The sequence below is a fragment of the Protopterus annectens genome, chromosome 8.part1 (assembly GCF_019279795.1).
Source record: "Protopterus annectens isolate FY-2018-M chromosome 8.part1, PAN1.0, whole genome shotgun sequence".
Taxonomy (NCBI): domain Eukaryota; kingdom Metazoa; phylum Chordata; order Ceratodontiformes; family Protopteridae; genus Protopterus; species Protopterus annectens.
This window is the reverse complement of record NC_056742.1, coordinates 72,995,736-73,021,651: the sequence shown is the minus strand read 5'-3', so window position 1 is coordinate 73,021,651 and position 25,916 is coordinate 72,995,736. Positions and strand designations below refer to the sequence as shown.

Sequence of the window (25,916 nt, the reverse complement as noted above, 5' to 3'; positions counted from 1 at the left end):
ACAGAGTCCATGTTATTTTACTGGCTTTTAGTTTATATTGGTTTTATCCAGTTTCCAGTAATAGCCCATTTTTAAATTGAACTCCCCTTCCCCAATAAGTTTCAGACATGTTTCAGTAATGCTGTTTTGCTTATCCTTGACAGAATTTTACCCTTAAATGTTGTGGGATAAAAAAGTCATCTGAACCCTGGGTATCTCCCCAGGTGAATGAAACCATGCTCGTACAGATATTTCTTGGAAACCGCACCTTAGAACTCACTTAGTTACTTCTATTAATCATCACAGGGAGAAAACGAATAAGCATACACTGTAATTAAATAAAGTAAGATGCCAGCAGTCCTAAGTTGTTTTCAAATAGCATTACAAGACTCCTGTCAACAAATTTATATTTAATCCTTTCCTTTGGCCTGCATAATGCAGACCTTTTTAATGACCATTTAGTAAACTCATTTCCTTTACTAATTGAGCTCAAAGGCCTTCCTAATACTAACTTGCCTGACAATAAATTTCTGAGGGAAACCATGCTGTTGTTTTACCTGTCAGCTTTTTTAATGATCTTAACAAGCCAGAGCTTTAGAGAGGCCTGATTACCAAAAACTGGAGACAGTCATGCATTACCTCTCCATAAGTCAGGAGATAACACTTTTCTGAACAAATGTAAACTCATTGTCCTTCTTAACCCCTTTGAATAAACTCCAGGAAAAAGTATAGAAATTGATTTTGAACTTATTGGTTATAATGGTGTGTTTACAAGAATCCAGCATACTTTTAGAAATGAGTCTGGAATTTTATACTGCATTATTTGTGATTGTTGACTATTTAAGAAAAGAGCTTCATACTGGAAGAGTCATAGCTGTAATAATTTTTGAGCTTTTCAAAGCATTTAACAGTGAGGTTCATAAGCTCATCACTGCAATCCAGTATATCAGTTTTGATATTGTTTTCATTTCTGTTTAACTTACTTAAAAGGTATTCAACAATCAGTGAAATGGGAATACAGTCTCCTCCTCCTCCTCTTCTTTTATTTTAATGAAGATCTGTAAGGATACTTACTCCATGTCCTTATGGCTCTTTACTCCTGGTGATTTTAACTTTAGCCCATACCAGCTGCCAGGCACACTTGGCCTTAGTCTTTATAATCTTATGCAGTTTGTTGTTTTGCTAAATAAATTTAACTTTCACACAAGAATTATGTCCAGTGAGAGAATTAATAATTGCTCTTTCATATCAGAAAATCAAATCTGATGTTCTTGTACCTGATACTGCTAATGATCAAATGGCCACAAAATATGTTTGGTGTAATTCTGTTTCTACAATACTTCCTTGAGTGGTTTCTGTCACAAAACTATTTTTTAATCATCATGATAATACTGAAATGAATTACTTAAGCATCATTCTCTTTCATATTTTGGTGTGTGTGTGTCTGCATGTGAGGTCCCTATTAAAAGAAGCCCTAGCCTACTATATGGCTTTCAGAAAGCCATTATCAACCCTAAACAAAGGCATTTTTTTAACTCTGCAAACTATATCTCTATTTGTTAACTGGGATAGAGCACTGAAGTCATACCACAGAATGACACCGTTCCCTGTTAAAGAAAATTATTTGCTCTTTTTCATTAATGATTTATGATCTTCAAGCCTGATCCCAATTCTATTTTAAATTATGTGAATAAAGTCACTAAAGCCACAAGGCATTAATAACCCAAGACTTTAGTTTCTATCCAAGAATGAACAAAACACAAGGTTACAAAATCAGATCTGTAGCATGCTTTTTCCCCCTATTTCCACTGCTCCTGGCTCAGATTTGATGAATATTTCATGCATCGGGGAAGATGACTGTGCACGGATGGAGTTAAATGATCAAGGATGGGCAATGGGAAGTCAGTGACATCCCATCACAGGAACACCACCTGGAGAATCCCAATGGGCAGTTTGACAAGTGTTTGACAATCATTGCGTAAGTGCTGTTAGTGTAAATCAGTATAGCTAAAAACACTTTCAGCACTCACTAGATTTGGCTTTTTCCCATTGTTGTGCAACTGTGGAATTAGTACACACACACACACACACACACACACACACACACACACACACACACATGTAAAATTAATGGAGTGGGGGGTCTGTCCTCCACAGAGGTGCGGCTTGAGCTTACCACTTGAAAAATATTATTTACATATCAATGAAAGTGATTTTCAGCGATATCGATGCACATTTTTGGCAGTTGCTAACATTTCCTTCAGGAAGTCAACATGAATATATCCAGAGGGCATGGATTCAGGGCCATAAGTCCATCTAAGTAATGCTCGCACCTGAGCCAAGCATCATGTGAGTATGGAGATATACACTGGCTTCACCTCAGCTTAGTGAGCATTACATCATACTTGCAAAAGTCAAACAGAGAGATATTAGAAGCACCAGTAAATCTCCTGACTACCTGCTAGATAATGGCTATGAGACCCCACCCAGGTTCAGTAGCTCAAAGGTTGTGAGGGACAAGTGAAACAGATGCCAAAAAATATTAATAAAAACATTAGGTTATAAGATTGGTAGAAATATAAATGTTCCTATGGAATATACTATATGTATGCAAATATAAAAATAAAATATATAAATAAGTATATAACAAAATAAATCTCTCTCTCTCTCTCTCTCTCTCTATATATATATATATATATATAGTTCCTATGGGAACTATATTTTGTATGTCATTTGGTTCTTTAAAGCGGACTTGTGGTGAAGACTTATTGAGCAAGTAAAATTGTATTTACATTAATTTCACCTATCAGTGTATAGCACACAAATATAATAATAACAGCAAGTTTTAACATCCATTAAAATAAAACGCTTATAAGATTGTTTTGCTAGACTCTATTTTGGACTCCATATTTGAGTCTATATGTGCATAATATAAAAACATTCATGTTGATCCACTAAAACTTAAATATTTTTCATAGACCATATTAAATTTCATAAGGTCAGGTAATCAGTACCCAAAACATGTTTATGCAGTTTTCACATCCAACATATTGATCTATTCAATAGTTATGATGATCTCAAATTTCCCTTTTTTGAGTAGTATCTATGAAACAGTATAATCATTTTAAAAAAAATTATACACTATTCTTAAAATCTAAACTTAGAGTTTAAATTAGATTGAACATATTATTACAACTGTTAAAACAACCAAAATTGTTTTTGAAACAAAGGAAAATCTAGAAATCTGCCTAAATTTGAAAATTGCTTAGATGTCTGAGTCCTACCATGAGGTGTAATCAAAGAAAAATATTGTACCCAGTGCAGAACCTATACATCAAAACTATCATTTCTCATATCTAGTTTAAAATCTGTTTTCATGCATTTAAGTAAATTATGTATTCATGGTACAGTACTATTGTCATGCTACACACATATGGGTTAGTAAAATGGCTGTATTTACAGCAGTATAATTTGTGTTAATTGCTGAACATTGTTCAGAAATCTTGAAATTCCATGATTCAACGGATAAGTGCATATATGAAGACAGCAGGAAATGGGAACAGAGAATGCAAAAAAAAAAAAAAAACTCTTCTGCTCCCAAATTAATATTTAAATATTTGTTCAGTATTTAGCTTTGTTACAGTAACTCTAAATGATTCACTACTGTTTTTATTTTATTTTATTTAAATGTTTAACTATTTCAGAGACAAAACCATTAAAGAACATTTTTAAGACATGAGCTGTAATAGTCACGCATCCATTTGGAAAGTTACATAGAAGAGAATGTATGCTACAACTATCAGCTGCTAATGGAATTATCTCCTAAATGTACACACACACACACACACACACACACACACACACACACACACACACACACACACACACACACACACATTTTATTTCATACTTTATCCCAAATACCTTACCGAAGTCTAAACTCAAAGCACAGAACAAAATAGAAACTCAGTATATTTCAAGTAACAACATATAAGATAAAATAAAATACAAAAGTATGAAATGGATGTAATTAGGGAGGTAATAGATCTGAAAATGCTAGTGCTATTCTAAAATGAGTAGTGTTGCTTGAAGTGCTACTCACTGTGATTTGATGCTTTCTGTTTTCTTTTAACTTTATGTATTTCACAGAATGAGGTTTATGTCATCAGACATACATTTAAACTTAACTGTTATTGCTCTTATGTGCAATAGTATTCAGTTCTGATACATTCATTTCTAGCCTCATTCTGTGAAGCTAGAAAAGTTAGAAAAAAATCCCACAGTCACATTGAGAGTACTACTTCGCATGGTGCTGCTCATTTTGGGGGAGTCCCTTCATTTCCAAAGTTTTCTCTCTGGGTCACATCTTCATGAAGAGACATTTCAACTCTTAACCTGTACGGGATGGTAATGAGGTGCCTGAGTTTTGTACCCTAATGCTTTGTTTCAATGTATTTGGCATAGTAACACTAACCAATGGTTTCATTAATGTGTGGGATGGTACGCAACATTAGGAAAACTGTATGAAGAAGTGATGTATTTCTTGAAAAATACAAAAAAGTACACCTTTACACAGATGATTGACGATTTATCTTATCAGTGAATAAAATGTGAGTTCAAGCACATTTTCTTTCCTGTTACAGCTGTCTAGCATCGGCTGACTGGTAAGCTCCCCTCCACATTTCCCTGACATCTGTCTAGTTTACCTCTCATGGATTACAGATCCAAAAAGTCTGGAAACCTTAATATAAGCTACTAGAGTAAACAGAGAGGAGAGCAGTGTGTCTTGGTACATCGCCCATCCCGACAATTGTGGGAGGCTTTTTTGGTATATACCCTATGTCATCTTCTACCCAATACCCAATTTGAACTGTATATGCAAATGCTGTTGGACTGAAGACTTTGGTCTCCACCAAACACTGTGTTCTTGGCAGGGAACCCTGACCCTCCCTTGAGGATAGATAACATGCTCCACCCTATCTCCCCGGATGACTCCTCAGGAAACCATAGTTCATTTTTCATCTAAAACTGTCACATTCTGTGAAGTCAAGAACAGAAGATTTATCATTCTAGATAGTACTATACCTTCCCTCATTACTTTGCAAGCAATTCATAAATAATCAGTGTTTTAGCATTCACATCACCTCACGTTTTATTGCATTATTTTACAAACAAAAGTATAAAATGAACTTTGGTGTTCTTTTAATTAAAATACTATTGTCCATTTGAAAACATATTTTCCTTCACTTGTGTTCAGGACCTAGGTATTTGATCATGGCATTTTCCATTTGGAAATATTTCATAATGTATCACAGAAAAATAAAAACAAAATAAGCTACGTGTCCAATTTAATGCTTGTTAATTTGCAAATTTATTGAAGCTAATCTGTGAAAATGTAAATATTTTATTAAAGTGGAGTTCATGTAGAACAAATCACCATTAACTGAAATGTAGAGAGAGAGTCAGCTGTGGAAACAAAGACAGTTTGAAAGTTAATGTGGACTGCATGTCCATCAAAACGGAATAGTAAAACAAACTGCAAACAATTTTATCAAGCTCTTTCTCTTCAAAAAAAAAAAAAAAAATATATATATATATATATATATATATATATATATATATATATATATAAAAAGACAATTTCAATTTTAAAGAAACTGAACTGTAGTTATGATATATTCACAATTTACTTTGGAGGTTCAGGTGCTGGATCAGGTGTTTTTTGCCAGACTCACTTGATGGACATTACATGACCTTACACTGAAAACTACCACAATTGGATGTGGTTGTCTTTGTTCCATTTTTTGGGTGCTACAATTGTCACTAGTTTACCTCTTATGTTTACCGACAAAATCTCATGCATTTACATTTAAAAATAAATGGGATATGTCCATGTACATCTAAGCTTGTAATCTAGTCAGGTCCTAGATGAAGGCTACTTCCCTGGATATTTCCAGAAAACTAGGAGTTCAATTGCAGCTTCACATAATTTTCCTATTCTTCAGTGTCCTTGTACAGTTCTTTTTCTGAATCCTGTGTAAGTCCTATAAGCTACCCGCAAAGATCCCGGAAGACCAGAATAATCGGTGAGTACTTTATCCAAGTCCATTTTAAAGACATTTCCTTGAGATCTTTGGTAGTCAATCATGATTTGTGTAGCTGGATGTTTACCCATTTTTTTACTGAAATAAAGAAAATTAAATTAATGACAAGTAGGTGATATTTTTCATAGTTACTATGCACATCTGAAATCCATCCATCCAACCATCTATCCACCCACAACCCCATTTTCTCATTTTTGCACATTGGGTAGGGGAATGCATATCTGAAATAATAAACACAAAACAATCTGCTGGCTCATGCATTTGCTAGCTCATCCATATGCCTCTGCTGCATGCAATAATAAGTAAAATTATCTTTACCTCTGTTTTGTGTAATTGTTATGAGTGTTATCTTTCACATGCACATCTGGAAGCATAGATTTTCGTTCTGAAAGATATTTTTCTCTTTCCTTCCTTACAGCTGCAGATGTTGTGCTTCTCCTGTTATGACATATTTAAGAACATACGTAAAGTGTACAATACAATGCAGTAAATCTCCACTGGCATTTATCCATCTATCTATCTATCTATCTATCTATCTATCTATCTATCTATCTATCTATCTATCACTGGGTAAATGGACTTGTTGCATTTACAGTGGTAATGATGAATACAATATCTGTCTCTCTGTGGTAATCTAGCTATCTTTATCTGTATCTGCCAATGCAAAGACACATGCACACACACACACACACACACACACACACACACACACACACACACACACACACACACATGGATAATTTAGTATAGACAGTCTACTGTTATATTTTGTTAGTATAGACAGTCTACTGTTATATTTTGAAAAGTGGAAAGTAATTTAAATGCCCCCATGCATACATGAGGAGAACATGTAACTTCCATAAAGACATTAACAGGAAGTTAGGATTAAACCCTGTAACTGTGAGACAAGCATCTTACCAATGAGCCACTGTGCTGCACATATCAGGTTTCCATATCTTACCACATTCATTCTTTATGTTTTCTGTCATTTTAACTGTCACAAGCTGTCATGTTATGACTAAATTTAATCAAAGCCTTCACAGCTGATTTCAAATTCCCAAGAAAATCATCTGCAACATTACATGTAACTGAGAACCTTCTCATAGTACATTTTAAAGCCTCTACCACAGGTATGTGTCTTTAGCAAATAACAAGACATAATCAACTTTTAAATGAAAGAGACACATTTAAATATAATAAATGTGTATTTTGTCATCTGGATGAGGAAGCTTGCTAGACACATATAAGGCTGTATCCTTGCCTATGTAGTTTCACTTGGGGCTGTCCCTATCTGTGTTAATATACAGTCGATGACAGTTTTGTACTCAAGCTTATTTATGATTCAGTGTAAGCATGTAGATCATTTATCATTCAGTTAATCAAACATGGTACAAATACCATCCTGCAATGTTGAGTTAATACATTTCTAGCTTGATTAAAACCATTTAATGTTGATATGAAATGCCTGTAAGATTATTTTTTTACTTTACGACAACACACACCAAAACCAAATAAACCAATGCAAAATAATGACTTAGGAAAGGAAAAAAGCTAAAATCAGTATTTGATTATTTTTTTTTACACTTTATTAAAATTTTCTGAAAACAACATTACAACGTATAATATTTCAACATACTAGTCATACAACTGAGTAATATCTAGATTCTAAACAAAGACTGAATAAGTTACTAGACACACATTATTCAGTGATTAACAAACAATTTAAACCACCTAAATCCTAGCTAACTTTAAACTAAACTAACCATTTACAATTATTAGAAGGTATATCTATTTTTTTTTTTAAATTAAGTGAAAGAATCTGTATATATTCAAACTTCTTATAACAATACAGCACAACGTATTCCAAAGACCAATTCAAAATAATTTCAGGAATATTATCTTTATATTTTTCTAACAGTAGAGACAATTAGGCCAAGATTTAAAATTAATCATTGTTTGGGTCTCATCTTAATAGGGCTAATTGGTTAATTACATTTATATAGACTGGGCCAGATTCATTAATGCCTACACTAAGTGTACACGATCTGTATTCAAGAACATCCCTACCACATTTTTTGTATACTCTAGTAACTCAGAAAGATTAAACTAAGATTACATGTAGTCTACCCTTTCTGGTAACCTTCATGAATCTCACTCAATAAGGCAGAAAGAAAATCAGTGGGAAAACTACAATTAAGAGGAAAAAGGTGTGAGTTATGCCTGTGTTAGCTGTTCACTCAAATGTTGCACACTTAGTGTAGGCATTAATGAATCCCATGGAATGTCAGTTATATTCTTGAATTTGGAAAAGCAAAGTACAACTGACTTTTGCAATGTTTGGTTATAGTTTAATGTGCAACAGCAAAAGATACCAAAGAAGTGGTCATTGATGTTTATTTTCACATAGAGGTGCAGCATTACATAAGGCTAAGGCTGGGATTCATAAAATATTTTGTCTGGTAGTTGAAGGGCTAAGGAGCTGTTAATAAGCTGTTTCCAGTGGTTCAGGGTTTGATTCCCTCAGCCTCCCTTACCTAACTGTGTGACTCTAAGCAAGTCACTTAGCCAGACAGTACTCCTGGGCTGAGTCTGAAAAGCTCCATGAATATCAGTGCTCTACCCTGGTTAACAAATACAGATAAAATAAATATTGCTGCCAGAACTATTTGAGCAATGCCATAGTGCAACAGTAATATAATGCAATTCAGACAGAGGTTATTGCGCTAATGTTCTTCCTACCAACCTATGCAATGAATTTGCACAGGAACCCACAAATCACTACATGTGCATGTGCACATACACCATCAACTCATCCAAGCAGCTGCAATCAACTCCTACATGCCCATTCATGCAGAACCCTCCCATTCACACACCCATGACATATAGCAACACCAATGTCTAACCCACCAAGCCCGTAAGGTGTAACACTCAAAAACCAAGGTTTCTTGTCAACGGAGACTCAATAGTGAGACCTACAGATGTCCCACTCATCAGTTAGACAAGTAGAAAGTTACGTTCAGCTGCCTGTCCAATGCCAGGATTCGCCAAATCACGCATGCACTCAGGTCTCTCAGCAACAAGTATCGTTATTACTCTGTCATAGTTCATGTTGGTGTGAATGACCTGAGATGTACCTGACTGGACTATATGAAGAGAGCCATGGTCATGCTTTCTAAGTATGTGTCCCAGGCAGGTATGTCCCTAGCCTTGAGCAGCATACTACCCTCACCTAGAATGATGCCACAGTATAAACAAAAATTGATTGATTTCAATAATTGGCTTAGTTTTTGGTGTCATTCCAAGGGGATCCAGTTGCTGTTTTCTTGTGAAGCCATGGTTAACAAACCTCACGGCTTTACCAGAGATAGTTTGCATGTGGCATCCCTAGGCATTCGGCTGCTGGCAAAGGCTATTGCCTCCTCCATAGTGCCTTTTTAGCAAGGTCTTGAAAATAACATTACCAACATGAAAAAATATGGGTCTTGCTGCTAAATGCTAGGAGCTTAAACCAAAAACTGCACTCCCTGGAAGCACTTCTATCACTACGAGATGTAGATGTCTGTGCAGTCACAGACACTTGGTTTAAAGCCTCAGAGAGTACCCTGGCCCTGCAAGGCTACAATGCCTTCCACACCTTTAGACCACAAAAGCAATGTGTGAAAATCAAAGGAGGTGGCATTTCAGTCTATAGTAGAGATAAATTCACCTCAAGTCTAGTTAGACTGGACAACTCCATGAAGTTACTCCAGGTCCAGGTTACAGTTGGTAAGACCCCCATTCAAGGCCTAGCTAGTTATAGATTCTCCCTCCATGGGTCTCGGCTCCCACAAAGCCTACTTAATCAAACTGAAGACAATTCAAATTTTACTGAACGCAATGGTTACAAGGGAATTTCAATTATCCTACCATCAACTGGGAAAACTGTTCTAGCCCAAACTCTCTAGCTCAAAAGTTCCTTGACTTTGTGAATTCAAATGCCCTGGAGCAAATTGTCCATACCCCGACAAGAGGAATAAATGTTCTAGATTTGGACCTTATCAAAATGTTTAACAGGTGCACTGTTGCAACTGTTGAGCCCCCGTTAGTTAAAAATGACCACAAATCAGTCACCGTCGAATTGAAACTAACACCAGAATTCAAAAAGGGTGAAATCAGACTAAAAAACTTCACCAAGGCAAAGTATACCCTACTAGGGGAAGATATACATGCATTCTAAGCCCCACCCCAAGCTGAAAGTGGTAGCTACGCTGAAGCTTATACTAAGGCCCTGTACAATCACTTGCATAAGTATACGAAATCTGCTGTACCAGATAGAATGAAAGCCAGAGCCCCAAGTAAAATCAAGCTACGATGGTGGATTTCCAGCAGCCAGTTACTTGTGTTGGCAGGATTGAATACAGTGCTGGGTTTCTAAAAATATGAAAAATAAACAAGTGAAAGTATAAACAGGCACTTTATCAGCTTCATGTATATTGCAGTTCTCGTCATTTAGTAGACAAATGGTAAAACTGCATCAAGTTATAGTGTAAACTTAACATTTATATACATGTTGAAGTAAAAACAAATATTTTATAATAATACAACAATGTAAATATTCTATTTAATAAACTTAATTTAAATCAGGTGATACAGAGCACCAAGACTGATTATCTACATCTGTTCCTTTCTATTCAAGATGTTTTTCTTTTCGTTTTTATTGGGATTAGATACATTTACTTCATCTATAGTAATGAATGAAAAGTTGGCCTTCTCTTGTGTTGTTTTATATCTGGCCAAAATGCTCCTGTCAGTGAAGTAGCAGAGACCACTTGAGTGTAGTAAAATCTTCTGCTTTAACTGACACATTGCTAAATAAATGAGCAATTCAATATCACATGTGATTAGTTCTTTAATTTCAAAGGTTTTATATGTATTCTTCATTGTCAAAATGTTTATTTTACAGCCATATAAATAAAATGAGTATAAATCACATGGAGAAATTGTTGCTGTTTTAATCTCCAACTCCTTAACAAACATTGTGTACATATAGGTCTGTATGGTCTGTATCCTATGTTGAAGCTCCTTCTATAATTAAAACTGCATTTATTCGAAACAATAGCAGAAAAATCTTCTTCTTCTTTTGACTTTTCCCAGTTAGGGGTCGCCACAGCAGATCACCTGTCCACTCATGATTGGCAGTGGAGTTTTACGGTGTTGAGTTGCCAGCCCAGTGCCCAACCTTCCACAGAAGGCACACACATGCACACACTCACACCTAGGACAAATTTAGAGTGTCCAATCCACCTACAGCATGTCTTTGGGATGTGGGAGGAAAATGGAGCACCTGGAGAAAACCCACGCGATCACAGAGAGGACATGCAGACTCCACATCGAAGGCACCCCAGCCGAGGTTCGAACTGGAGGACCTCTTGCTGTGAAGCGGCAAAGCTAACTGCTGCACCACTGCGGCCGCCCTGAAACAATGGCAGAAAAATAATCTGCCTTAAATATAGACCAGAAATTATCAAACATTTGTTTGATCTTAAAAGTTTTGATCATAAGTCATACTGAGGCATGATCTTAGGACTAACTTGTCTCTGCTGGTATGGTAAAAAATGACTTTTCAAATATAACCCATGTCTTTTGCTTAGCACTTCTAACTGACTAAGCTTTTTTTATCATCTCTAGTTAAAAATCTCTAAATTTTATGCTTGTTGATCCATGTCTTCTGGATCCCACAATTTTTTTTTAAGAATTAATGGTATGGGATATTATTTACCTTGAGCCTAGGATGCCATCTGGCTACTGCTGCTGCTAACAAAGAACTCATTGAAAAAGATTTCCTATACAGCATGGTATGTACCGAAACATCAATCAATTTAGTTACTTTCACATCAAGGATATCATTGGTGAACAAACTGTACCAAACTATGAATCTTTATCAAAATGATTGTTGTTATGGTAGTCAGCAAAACCAAGCAGCTTAGCTACATATCCAGTCCAGCGCAGCCAGCAGTCATCATGAGATCATACCTGTTATGATTAAAATATATTTTAAAGCTGTGGTTTTAACTTGGTAATAATAAAATGAAAATTTTAGACATTTTAGCAGTAGTCAGATTTAATAGAGGATTACTTATTAGTACGAAAAAGTGGGTGTTGTAATGTGATTCCAATAATTATGACAATTTAGTAATTTTAATAGAACACTTAATAGTTAATGGTACATTGTTAATGGCATATAGATTGAGGCTGAAATATCTGCTTCCAAATCTAAAGTTGCTGTAAGAAACGTGCAATCATCTATGAAACAAAATGCACCAAGTAATGAATGAACTTGTTTCACATGTAGAGAGGGAGGGGTCATAGAGTTAGATTCTGTTCTACTAATACTGAGAATACTGGTATTAACATGTGAAAGCTGGTAACACATACTATAAATTAAATTGTTCTAAAATTTAGGATTATTGAATCTGCATTATATCATTGTATTACAACTAAACAAGTAAAACATTATGTAAGTTTAAAAGAAAGGGAAGTTCAAGCTTTAATGTTCTGGAAACATAATTACCCTTCCCAAAGGTTACTATGTATGTAAGCATAAGATTAATAACAAATAAATAGGGACAGCAATGTGTATTTCTAGTGATAAAGTGGAATAACCCTTCATACATGTAAAAATTAAAACAGTCATGAGAACATTTTTGCATCCTGCAGCTGTGGGTCTTAGCTCAAAGCATTATGTTATAATGGGAAAAAAAGTTTCCCCATTTTAAGGTACAGTGGAAGCTGTGGAAAGAGGAATTTATTTATTTATATTTTTTATTTGTCCTTTGGTAACCAGGAAAGACCGACTGAACCATTAGGCCATTTTCAGCAGAGGCCTGGGGGAGAAAAGCTCCACAACAGATTCAAAAACATTTAAACAGTAATTATATGTGAGGAGAGAAAAGCCCTACAACAGATTACATATTTTACAATGAGCACACAAACACATTTCACAATAACTGATAACTGAATTATATACAAGGGGAGAAAATTCCCGCGACAGATAAAACGCAAACAGATTGAAATACATTTACAGAATATTACTAGGATAAGCTATGATCAAGAATACAATATGAACTGCAAGTAGCAAGACTTTGCAGAAGTGGATAGCCTATGTCAAGTAAACTAATACATAGTTAATGAAAATGTCGACTATATTTCTAATAATATATGGAGGTGAGAAAATAGAGTAATATAATGAGATGAGGAGGAGTAATAAGCAGGAGGGAAATTAAAAACATGGAGAAAGAGTTTATTATTAGAAAAATGAGAATGTTATGGAAGGACATTAGAGAGGAAAATAAATATTAGAAAGTGTCAGCTGGTGAGGTGACAGAGCATAAATTCATAGTATGGTATCATTAAAGTGAGAGCTTCTTTTGGTGTTAGGCCTTTACTACCTGGTACGATATGGAGGTGTTAGTGAATTAAGAGTGAGAAAGGTATAGCGAGTCAATGGTCATTCATCTGTTTTCAGGGTTGTGCAGGTACAGATCCAGCAAACATCCATAGACAGAGTGCTGTAGGCTGATGCGACAACTTGATGTCCCGATACAATATAAAAATAAAGTAGTTAGAGCAGGAGAGTGAAGCTCTCCAGAGATCCAAAACTAAATAAGAGCTAGATAAAGCAACAACATGAAGCCTCAGTCTAATATAAGAATGGGTGGGGTGCAGCAGAGTGAGATTCTTATAGAACCAAACCTAAATGAAAGGAATTAGCATAGGAGCTACAAATGGAGTTAGTATGTTTCTATTTAGATAGTGTTAATGATCTTGTACGTTACTAGAAACCTCTCCCAAGAATAGAACAATCGAAACTCTGTACCATAACAGATATCAACAGAGGAAATAAAGGTGAATTGACAGAGAAATCTGAAGTAAAAATCAATACAAGACAAATGTCTGCACAAGACCTAGAAGAGTATTAATAAAGAAACAGAGAGGACAACAGTGGAAAAAGCTACTTAGGTAAGGACCTTTACAGAAAAGAAATGGTAAGTGAGTACAATAAGTGAGACAATTCAGAAAATGTAGCATTTAGAACCCATTTATGTCATAAGAGAACAGAAATCTAAAAGAAAAGAAAACTTTCACAAGGCTTGTTCAGAGAGTAGATAAACTGAATCTGAAAGACAGTTTTGTCCACTACTACCCTTTGTAGATGAAGATATAGAGAAGTTCCAGTTTTAATTACTTTAGGAGAAGAAGCTATAGTTTCCTCCTCAAGCAGAGCTGTTTTGGAAAGTACCCCTGAATTAATTGACTTAGAAGTAAGTCACATAGACTTTAAAAAGCACAATGGGAAGGTGACACTTTAAGTAGAGAAAGAAAAATATAACTAAGGTTACAGAAGAAGCAGATAAAAAGATATTTCTTTTGCTTTTCATTCTTGTTTTGAGTTAAAATATGATAACTTATGTTGAGTAAGTAAAAATAGGAAGAATATTCTGTATCATTTGTTAGTGCCAGTACCTTACAGAATGGTGGTAATGAAGTTAGCCCATAGTCTTGTGTAAGACAGTCACCAAGGGATGAACTATGTTAAGTTTAAGCATATTTTATTGCCTAGGTATCATGAAATAAAAATATTCCTGTACTTTTCCAGAATATCAGAAAACTGCACTTCTTCCTGAATTTAGGAGTCCATTAATTCCAATGCCTGTTAACTAGAAGTATCATTTGAATGCATTGCTATGGACATTGCATGGCCAATAGTAAAAATATGCCAATGAGTATCATTACATAATAGTAATAACAGACTATGCTACAAAACTTCCAGAAACTGTACCATTGCACACAGGTAATACGGAGGCTACAGCTAGTAAACTAAAAATGTAATTCTCTAGAGTGGTTATCCCTAAGGAGACATTTACTGACCAAGATGATCCTTTATGTCAAGAGTACTGTTATCAACTGTGCCAGTTTTTTAAGGCTTTACGTTTAAAGACGTCAGTGTGTCATCTACATACTGATAGTTTTGTGGAGAGTTTTAAGAAAACACTGAAGTTCATGTTAAAAAAAAAGTAACTCATGCATATGGTAAGAACTGAGACTAGTTGTTTCTCTAATTCTTGTTGAGACTTGGAATGATGAAGATACCACTTAAAAATTGTAGAACACTGTATTAGTTTAAAGGATTGAGTAAAGCTGCACATGCAGAAATCCCAGTCGACACAGCAACGAGTCTATAACAGGAATGCTCAACTTATTTCAGGAGATCGCAGGATCAAGAAGTAGCATTTGTTCCCTTCACTAGGACATTTGTTTGAATAGATGGCCCTTTGCAGTGTTTGAAAGATTAATGTAGTGAACTATAACTTTACTCAACCACAACAGAGAACAATATAGCAAATCTATCACACCGATGTATTAAAGTCATGGAAAGTAATAGATATTTGATTAATTAAGGACAGAAACACAATACAGGCTATCATAATGTGCAGACACCTTCAGTGAATAGAAGGAATTATCATCCCCGTGTATTACAGAGGGAAGGAAATTGGCAAGAGCAACAAGGTAGGAATTACAATTATAACAACAGATATAATTGGAATAGGGAGGACCATCAAAATATTTATTTTGAGGAAGAATTCCCTAGGCTGAGTAGGAATGATGATATGGTTATACCCCAGACTCAGGGGGTGGTTGAAGAGGTGAGAAGATCAGAAAGGATTAGGAATAAGCATCAGCAACCATATGCTTCAGCTATCACGGGGAATACTAATAACAACACTGGTAGGTTGGAAGGAGAAATGGATTTTTAAATGTTTTGGACCATGACAGTGTGCATAGTAATTTAGAAACTGGAGTGGACAGGGAAGCTGAAAAGCAAGTAATTAATACTTATAAAAACTTTAACATTTTTAATTATACCGATTTGGTTGTGGATAGAAATTATTTTGATTTATTTACAAAAGGTTTTTCTTTTGTTCCATCTAGGAAACCTAGTATAGATAAGCTTATTTTGGACATTAAAATGTTCACCAGAAAACTAAATTTAATGCACATACATAAAGAAGACACCATGGCCAAAGAGGTTAATTTTAAAAGGCACAGTACTTGGAATCCACCATTACATTATGAGATAGCCAACTTTGAAAAATGTGTCATTAATAAAATAAGGACGGATTACAAAATTAATAAAGGGAAGATTTATAATTTGAACAAGACTGAAGAGAAAATATTACATGATTTAAGTGGTAATAGAGGTATTCGAGTGATGAAGCCAGACAAGGGAGGGGGTGTGGTATTTATGGAGACATGGGAGTATATTAGGAAAATGAAAGAGATATTAGATAAAGACCAAAATTATTGTACCGTGACTAAAAATGAAATTAACATTTTTTATAGGAAAATAGATTTAATTTTGGATGACAATCTTTTTACTGGTTTGATTGATTTGGCCTTATACCAATATTTGAAAGTAGCCAAACCTGTCATCCCAGGCATCTTTGGAATTCCGAAAGTGCACAAATCACTATTAGACCCCCCCTTGAGGCCCATTGTTGCATCACAGGGATCAAAGACACAACCCATGGCAATATATGTGGATGCCATGACTAAGGAAATTTATGCCAGATGGAAGCACATTTTAAAAGATTCTTGGGATTTTTTAAGTAAAACAAGTGAAATAGTTTTTAAAGACAATATGTTTTTTATTACAATTGATGTTAAAGAATTGTTCACAGTTATACCACAAGAAACAGGATTAGAATGGTTTGAGAAAGTTTTGGGGGAGATGGACTGGCTTACACCCTCTGATTTCAGGAATGTACTAGAAAGCATGGAGTTAGTGCTAAAATATAACTTCATCTACTTTGAAGGAGATTATTATCACCAAAAAGAAGGAGTGGCCATGGGTTCAGCATGCACACCTGTATATGCAAACATTATAATGTTATATTGGGAGAGAGAATACGTTTTTAAAACAGAATTTAATCAATATATTGTGAAATATTTTAGGTTTTTGGACGATATATTTATTTTTTGGGAAGGATCTAAAGAAAAAATTGATGAATTTATTAGTTATATAAATGGCACAACCTCGTTTTTAAGTTTCACCCATGGGGTAGAGATGGATGAAGTGCACTTCCTGGATGTAAAACTTACAAAGGATAGGATAAATAAGTGCTACAAGTCAAACATTTATAGAAAGGAATATTTTTCGAATTCATACCTGCATTACCAAAGTGATCATTCTGCACAACTCAAAAGTAACATAGTTAAAGGGCAGATGATAAGAATGGCCAGAATGATATCTGATGAGGTGGAATTTTTGAGTGAAATACTTCATTTGGAGAACCTCTTTGTGGAACGGGGGTATCCTACCAAACTTATCAATTCTGTCAAACAATATGGGATAACAGGAAGGGGGACAAAATACAAGCCACTTCTTAGTAGTGAACACGTGGAAAGAGAAAATGGAAGTGGCAGTGTAGTGAGTTGTGATGAGGGAAGTGAGAGAGAAGTAAAATTAACACCCTATTTGATTACTACCTATTTTTATGGTACCAATTGGTTAAACAGAGGAATACATGAGATTTCGGATATGTTCAGAAACATCGCAATTAAAACAGATGTATTCAAAAATAAATTGAGGTTTAGTTTTAGGAGGAATTTTAACATCAAAAACATTTTAGAAAGAAAGGAACCACTAGTCGAGGGCACCAGTAGGAAACATGGAACCCACAAATGCGGTAGATATGCACAATGTTCTTACATCTACAACAAGAAAGAGGTTAAAATTGCAAGTATTCCCCAGAGGTTAGTAGCTAGAAACTACAGTAGTTGTTATACGAAGGGAATAATATATCTGGTGATTTGCACGGCTTGTGAGAGCTTTTATGTAGGAAAAACTGAGAGGTTGTTGAGAAACAGGATATATGAGCACATCCGAGATATAAATAGACATAATGAGAATAATGCATTATACAGGCATGCTATCAGGTGTGACAGGGCCGACTTCAAATTTTGGGTATTAGAGGTGGTGCAATATCCTGAAAGAGGAGGTGACTGGGAAACTAAAATTGAGTATAGAGAAATGATATGGCAACTACGGCTGGATGCAAGCTGTGGAAAAGGATTAAATGACCATATCTCTATTACACCAGCACTCAAGATCCTAGCTACAGATCCAAAAATAAAAAAGAGTGGATAACAATAGGAAGGAAAATATGTGGGTTATAGATTCATCTAGTTTTACAGTGTGATATTAAATCAATTTATAGCAGTGTTTTTACACAACTGTGAACAATTAAGTTAACATTCCATATTTTACAATACATAATACATATTTTTATATTTTATATTCATAACTTCATATTTTATACTAAAATATTTATATTTGTAAGTATATTTACAAGTATTCATACTTATATTTATATTCATTTTTTAACATATTAATTAATTAATAACACTTATTTATTGACATTTCAGATTTTAATACACATTTTGTATTTATTTTTTATTCACTTGCTTAATTATTAATTATTTATTTATTTAATTATTTATACATCGAATATTCCCAACTATATATACTTTCTGGTATTTACAGTAGTTGCATAGCACTTTAATGATCAATCCAGCCATGGTTATTTATTTATTTATTTGGAAATTTAACTTAGGAAATGTTGGGTAGGGGTAGGTGCACACACACATATATATAGAGGGAGAGAACATAGAGAGAGGGAGATATATACACACACATTTACTTAACTACTTATTTATTTACATATTCACTATTTATTTATTATATTTTAAATACAACCAAGTACCAAATAAGTACATTCTGTGTGTGTATATATATATTACATATATTTGAAATGTAAACACATTTACGGATCTTGTGCATTCACTCTCCCAAATTAAATCAGAAATAATTACTTTCTAGATTTTTTCCTTACCTTTTTTAACATTATATATGCTTTGAAGCATCTTTCTGTTATTGGAATAAGAAAAAAACAAAAATGAGAAGATGGATTGTTTGTACATGCAGCAGCACCATGCAGAAATTTTACGAAAGCAAACAGTTTGCTTTATGTTCTATTTGTATGCTTACGTAGTTTTCCATATTTAATTGGTTAATAAGTTAATTGAACCAATATGTTTTGTATAAAAGGGAGCTTGATTTATTGTTATTTGTTCTGAAGAAGTCTCCGGTTGGGGAGATGAAAGCGCTCAACAATTGATATATGGAAGTACTTTTTGTTTTGTTTTGTTCAGTCGTGTTGGATTGTTTTTAACCTTGGACATTAAAACTTTACACTAGACCTACTGCCTGAATTTTTACCTTGGAAGTACTGCCTGAATTTTGGACAGCCTTTTATTGTATCGGATTCTGCTTTTATAACTGTGTGGGTATTCTATTCCTTGGCGTGGTTACATATTTGATTAATTTGCAAACTGAAGTTGATACAGGAGAAGCCAGAGGTTCTCTGCCTGAAGTGCATTTGGAGGAATCCATGACAGAAGTAAAAAAAGCAGAAATTAAGTAAATTTCTATTAAGAAATAAAGGACTATTCTCAGAAATGCTTGGGGAAAATAAAATGGGTAGAACATACCACAGAAACAACTGGAATGAAGGTTAAACTGACACCTTAAAGAGGAAATGGAATGGAGGTTAAACTGACACCTTGAAGAGTAAAAGAGTCTCAAAAATAGAGTAGAAGAAGTGCGAACTATACCCAAATTAAAAATAACAGAATAGTCGCAGTGTGAATGGTGCAGACCAGTAGTGCTAGCTCCTAAACCCGATGGAAATGTCTGACTCTGTGACAGTTTTAGAAAAGTGAACAGTGTTTCACTTGTTAATAGCTATCCCATTGTCAGTACTGATGAAGAGGCAATCAAGGAAGTTGCTTAACAACATTAGACTTTTTTTTTTAATATTTTTGGCCAGCCCTCTGCAGGTGGCTATTGGCTACTCACAGGAGCTTTTCCTTATTCATCAGGTCTGCCAAAACCCAACACTAAACCATAAAGATATCTCCTTTGAAATAAAAATAAGAAGTGTGACCCCAACTAATCTCATAGCATTTAGAAATTATTCTAAGGCAAACTTCCTGTTATTAAGTGACAACCTGACAAGATTACAAGCCCCGTCCAAATCCTATGTGAAATTCTTTACAGATACTCTATACAATTATGTTAATAAATTCAGAGACAGAGGTGCCTACCAAAAATAAACTCAAATCAAATAAAAAAAAAACAAGACACCCTGAGGAAATCCAAACATCTATGTGCTGTGCAACATAAGAAAGAAGTTCATAGCAAAAGTCGGGAAATACATTGCCAAGCAGAATAAAAACTCTTCCATCAATCTAAACAAACAGACAAACAACTCAGGAAGAACATCAGGTCTACTAAAACTGGTTTGGGCTGGGAAATATAACAAATTTACTGCATGACAAACTCCGCTCCAGTTTGTTTGGTCAACTCTCAAGAAGTATCATTGAATATACCCCCCAAACATCACTAGGGGACAGGTCCTAGATACACTGTCTATGGCCAAGAACACTGCATTGATGGGTCATCCCAGGATGCCTCCTAGTTAGTATGAAATATGACCTATCGGGACCACGGTGATCTCTATAAAACTGTAGCCCCCAGTTAGGCTTTGTGCCATATAAATGGAGAACTGCAACGGTCATTCCTGTGCATAAGGGCAGGTCTTCTACAACCCTGGGAACTACAGACCCATTAGTTTGACTAGTCTATTATGTAAATCCATGGAAAGAATTATCATAGAAATGAGTAATATTGACATCGGAAACCACCAGACACTTGATCCAATCCAGTTTGGTTCTGGCAAGGGAAGATCATGCCCACTCAGTCTGGTAGACTTCTTTAAGAAGGTCATCAAGGCAATGGACAAGGGAAAAATAGTGCATACAGCCTACCTTGACCTGGCTGTGACATTTGATGCAATACACCACTGTGGCATTGTAAACAAACTCAAGAAATTAGGCGTAAACCCCTTTGTTACACACTGGATTGCTAGCTTGCTCTCAGATAGAGGCTGGTCACTAGCAGAGTCTTCCAGGTCTCAGTGCTGGGTCCTATCCTTTTTGGCATCTTCTTATTGGAAGTCAAGGCCAATGTCAAGGCCCTCTGGTTGATTAAGTCTGCAAATGACTGCAAACTGGGAGCAGTCATAGAATCCCCTTAAGACCCTTATATCCTCTAAGAAGGGCTAATGCAGACAAATAATAGGTGCTATAGACATGGTTTAAAACTCAATGCCAAGAAATGCATAACAGTACTCTTTGGAAAGTTGGCTACCCCAGAAAACTATCTCATTGATAACACATGAGTAGACACAGTAGTCAGGGATTTGGGGGCATATGTAGACAGCAACCTGGCTTTTGACCAACATGAGGTAGTAAGGAAAACATTCTATGTTCCTTGACTTATAAGCAAGGATATGGCTAGTTTCCAATGAAGCCATCATTCCACTGTATTCAGCCCTCATCAGACTAATCACTGAGTAGAATACCCCCCTTCAGTATGTACCCGATCAGGCACATGCAACAAGTGGAATGTCCATAAGGGTTCCTTACAAAAAGAATACAGGGCATTAACAGCACATCCTATGTGGATCACCTTAAAGCCCTATCCTGATATTTTGTTTCTTACAGACTATTGAGGGGGTGATCTATATCTGACATACAAGGCATCACAGAATCCCACTCTGATGGACCTCTTGCATATTCACAAAACAAATATCAACAGAGCTACCCTATTGAATGATTTAAACCATGCTAGCAAAATAAATAGGACATATTGGAGGGAAAGGTATGTGTCTCAGATAATACGCCTTCTCAGGAACAGGCTTCCCATCCATATGAAGCAGAGCTCTTCCCTGGCCCTATTCAACCTGAACAGGTGGCTGGGGACTCAGTAATTCACCCCTGGTCTGTTAGCTATGTCTGTAATGGATGAAGGCAACCTGTAAATGTTTGTCCATATATGCTCTAGATGACACATACCCCTAAAAATAACCTCTATGGACACTTGTTTGATACATCTGAGATGCATGGCTACACTTAAAAAAGGCCCTTGTGGTTATTAGCATAATGTATACCTATGAACCCATCAACAAGCCTTCTCAAGACTTTATTCAACCAATGTTTATGGCTGTTGAGGAGAACAAGTTGTCACTTCATAGTACTGCCAGGGTGGGATATTTTTTTATATGCCCCGAAATTCCTACCCTGAGCAGCTGTGATATGTACAGACTGATGTGGAGTAGGGCATGATGGTGTATTGTTTTGCTTCAGAGGCAACTCAACCAGTGCCCCCATCACCTAAGGAAAACACCCACTGTGTATCCCCAACATCTACTACAGATTAACTATGAAGTACACCTGAGTGTAAGCTCTTCCCCTGGACTGACATGTCCATCTTTCCCTTTACAGGACCTCAGACACCCAAGACAATAATCAAGCCTGAGTCACTTTAGCTGTAGACAGGGCTTCATCCCTCCATACAGTGCTACCATTTGGCCTACATGGAGTTCAAGCCACCTTTCAGAGACTGATGGATAAAATACTGAAGTCCACTCACAATATGCTGCTGCATACATAGATAATATAGTCACTCATTCAGGAGAATGAGAGTCTCACTTATCCACAGTGAAGGCTGCGTTAGACTCTATTGGTCAAGCATTGTTAGCTTTGAATGCTATAATGAATAAATTGGGCATGATATTTTTATTCATTAATTTAACCTTTGTTGACCAGATTAGTCCCAATAGGCTAGTGACCTCTTTTCTGGGGAGAACCAAGGTGATATTTGAATTACTAGGAGTAATTTGGCCAGGGCATCAGGGAACTTCCCCTATTCTTTGGAGCTGCTAGATGCCGCCACAGGACTCCTACAACACCAAGGAAGGGGCCTAAGGGAAGCAGCTGCATGTATAAGGAGAGAAATGCTATGGAGAATTTGGAGGTGGAAAGTCAGAATTTGGAGAAAAAATGTTCAATATGGAGCTTCAGAATGTAAATAAAGATTCCTGTATGGTGAATGTTACAGATGAGCAGCATTTAGCTGTCTGCATGGCGAAGGAATTAAATGAATCTGTTGAAGTGGTGCAAATAACAGAACTGGTGTCAGAGGAACTTGCAGATGACATTCTGTTAAATATAATTAAGAAGGATGATCCAGGGGACAGTTCTGCTGTTTTATGGGTTGGGGTGGCAGATAACCTTTTGGAAGTGTTGGGGTTAATGTGAAGAAACCAGATAATGTGGCAGCAAAGAATGAAGCAGTTAAAACTTGTACAGCCGTGGCAAAAAGTAAAAGAGGACAGCAGCAACAAACTGAGAAGGGGTCTGGTTTTGTGGCAGCAGATAATGCAGTAACTAAAACTTATGCAGCAGTGACAGCAGGCAAAAAAGGAGAGCAGGAAATAACTGTAAGTAAAACTGTTTTTTTAAAAAGAAGAGAAGACCAACTGTGAGAATAACAACAAAAAATGACACTGCAATGGACAGATATTATATATGGGACAATTTGGCAACTGTTCTGGGTTTTAAAGCTCAAGAAATCTGGACTTTTATACATATTGGGACAGAGTCTTTTTGTGACTGATGGACTGATGATGAAATTTCTGGAACTGTGTAACAAAAAGAAGGACATTTATCTATGGCATAATTATTTGTTTTCTGGTAGTAACTTAAATGTAAAAAACTGTTACTTAGCAGTTTAGAACTGATGATCTGGAATACGATGATGGTAAAGAATGCATGCAGGGTCTATGTGAAGTGTTGATAATATTATGGAAGGTAGATATGAGAGAAACTTATGGAATGGAGGTTGAAGGTCAGAAGCTGTTTTGAAATGTGAAATAATATGGTGAAACTCTTGCCAAGAGTCTTAGAAGGTCAATAAGATATGATGGTCAGCCTAAATCATATTTATTTTCTGGGACTTTTCTCATTTAATTAATGATTATTACAAGGTATAATATAACCAGTATGGGGAGAGAGAAAGGACATACAACAAAAAGGCATGTGCCTGAAAACAGGTTTGTGTAAAAAAAATAAATAAAGACACTTTTGGATGGATTGTCAAGAGCAAACCGTAAATAATGAAAAAGAAGGGAAATGGAAGAAAACATATACAAGGAATAACAACAAGAGGCTGGGGGACAGAGTAAACTAAGTGAATAAGTAATTTTTAATAAGAAAAAATATGGAATGGAAGAATGAGGAGAGAGAGTATGAATGCAAGGAGAGAAGTCAGAAGAAGGGATTGATACTAATAATTTTTTGAAGTTCTAGCCAGTGAAAAATCTGATTCTGATGATCAAGGATTATTTGTACATAAACCCAGGAAAAAACTCAGTTGGGGAAAGAATAAAAATAAGAAAATGAAAATTTTAAAATATTTTCCCTAAACGTAAACAGAAGGAAAAGCAACAACTTTAGAATACTTCCGGTAAATGGGAACAGTATAACTAACGTTGTAATATGGATAGGGATACTGAATTTGTGTGCTAAACATGATGTGGATTTTATTCCCTTAAAGGATGCAACATTCCTGAAGAAAGTCTGCAAACAGAAAAATTCTGGAGTGGAAATATAATATGGAACTTCGGATGTGAGTGTTGTTAAGGAGTGGCTGTGTTGTGTAAAAAAAAAGTGAAAATATTAGATGTAACACAGGTAAGGATGGGAAGATTAACTGTTGTGGATGTAAGGTGGAGAGGACATGTTCACAGAATTGTAGCATTATATACATGTGTAACTAGCAAGGAAAGACAGAATCTGTTTCATCAAATATTAGACAATGCAGTGGTTAATATATATGAAAATTATAATTGCCGGGGACTTCAATTGCAATTTAAGAGGAAAATGTAAAAAAGAAAAGGAAAGATGTAAAAATATAGGAAGTGATAAAATGTGGTAACTTAACTGTGTGGAATTAAAGTCAATGGACGTGGAGAAGTGGAGCAGTTGGATGTGAAATTGATTATTTTGTATTATCAGAAGATTTGGGGATAGTAGATGGTGATTCACCTGTGACAGGTTTTTTAGACAATTTAACAACATAGATGCAGGTGATGGCAGAAAGGGAGTATATTAAAATTGGAAAGGAAATAAAAACAATAAACAAGAGATTATGGGATGAAACTGGAGAGTGGGAAGTATTGCAGTTATGGAAGGATCATATAATCATGAATAAGCTCTATAAATATTAGTCTGAGTGGCGGATTGAATTTAAAAAGAATTAGAAAAAGTGTTTTTTCCAATGCCAGGATAATGTAAGAAAGGAAGACAAAGTGAAGTATAAGAAAATTCATAGAACTGTATTAAAGTATTTAAATGATAATACAAGAGAGCAGTATAAAATGGAAAAAAGAGATACATAAAATAAATCAAGAAAAAATAGGGCATTACTGTTTAGGCAGAAATATTTACAAGGGAGAAGGAGGAAGTATCTGTATATTTTTGGTAAAGGAGGATATTTGTATAATGAGGGAAATTAAAAAATGTAAAAGGAGAGGTAAAAGAAGCCAAGAGCAAATTACAAGCATTGTAGTACAGCATGTGGAAAATATGTATAAGAGTAAAAGGAAAATAAGAGAGAATGGAAAGTAAAAAAAAGTTAAGAAAGACTTTGAAAAAAATTACTATTAGTGAATTGGACAAAGTACTTAGGAAAGTAAATACTGATTCAGCATCAAGACAGCATGGCCTAGGGTGTGGTATGTACAAGAAAGTAGTGGATTGGCAAAGAGAGTATTTTGTAAATGTACTGAATGAATGGTTGAAGGAAGTGCTTGTTTCTGAACAATTATG

At 35.4% G+C, this 25,916-nt stretch overlaps 1 protein-coding gene across 1 annotated transcript in view; it reads right to left on the bottom strand.

The window, feature by feature from the left end:
* Positions 1 to 5,611: 5,611 nt before the first annotated feature.
* Positions 5,612 to 25,916, bottom strand: part of LOC122810071 — a 312,474-nt gene continuing 292,169 nt past the window's right edge. The window contains exons 7-8 of the mRNA XM_044081563.1: positions 6,402 to 6,521; positions 5,612 to 6,161 (exon numbers count right to left, since the gene is read on the bottom strand). Of these exons, the coding sequence (XP_043937498.1) occupies positions 5,981 to 6,161; positions 6,402 to 6,521 (301 nt within the window). The 3' untranslated portion in view covers positions 5,612 to 5,980. The remainder of the gene's footprint in view (positions 6,162 to 6,401; positions 6,522 to 25,916) is intronic.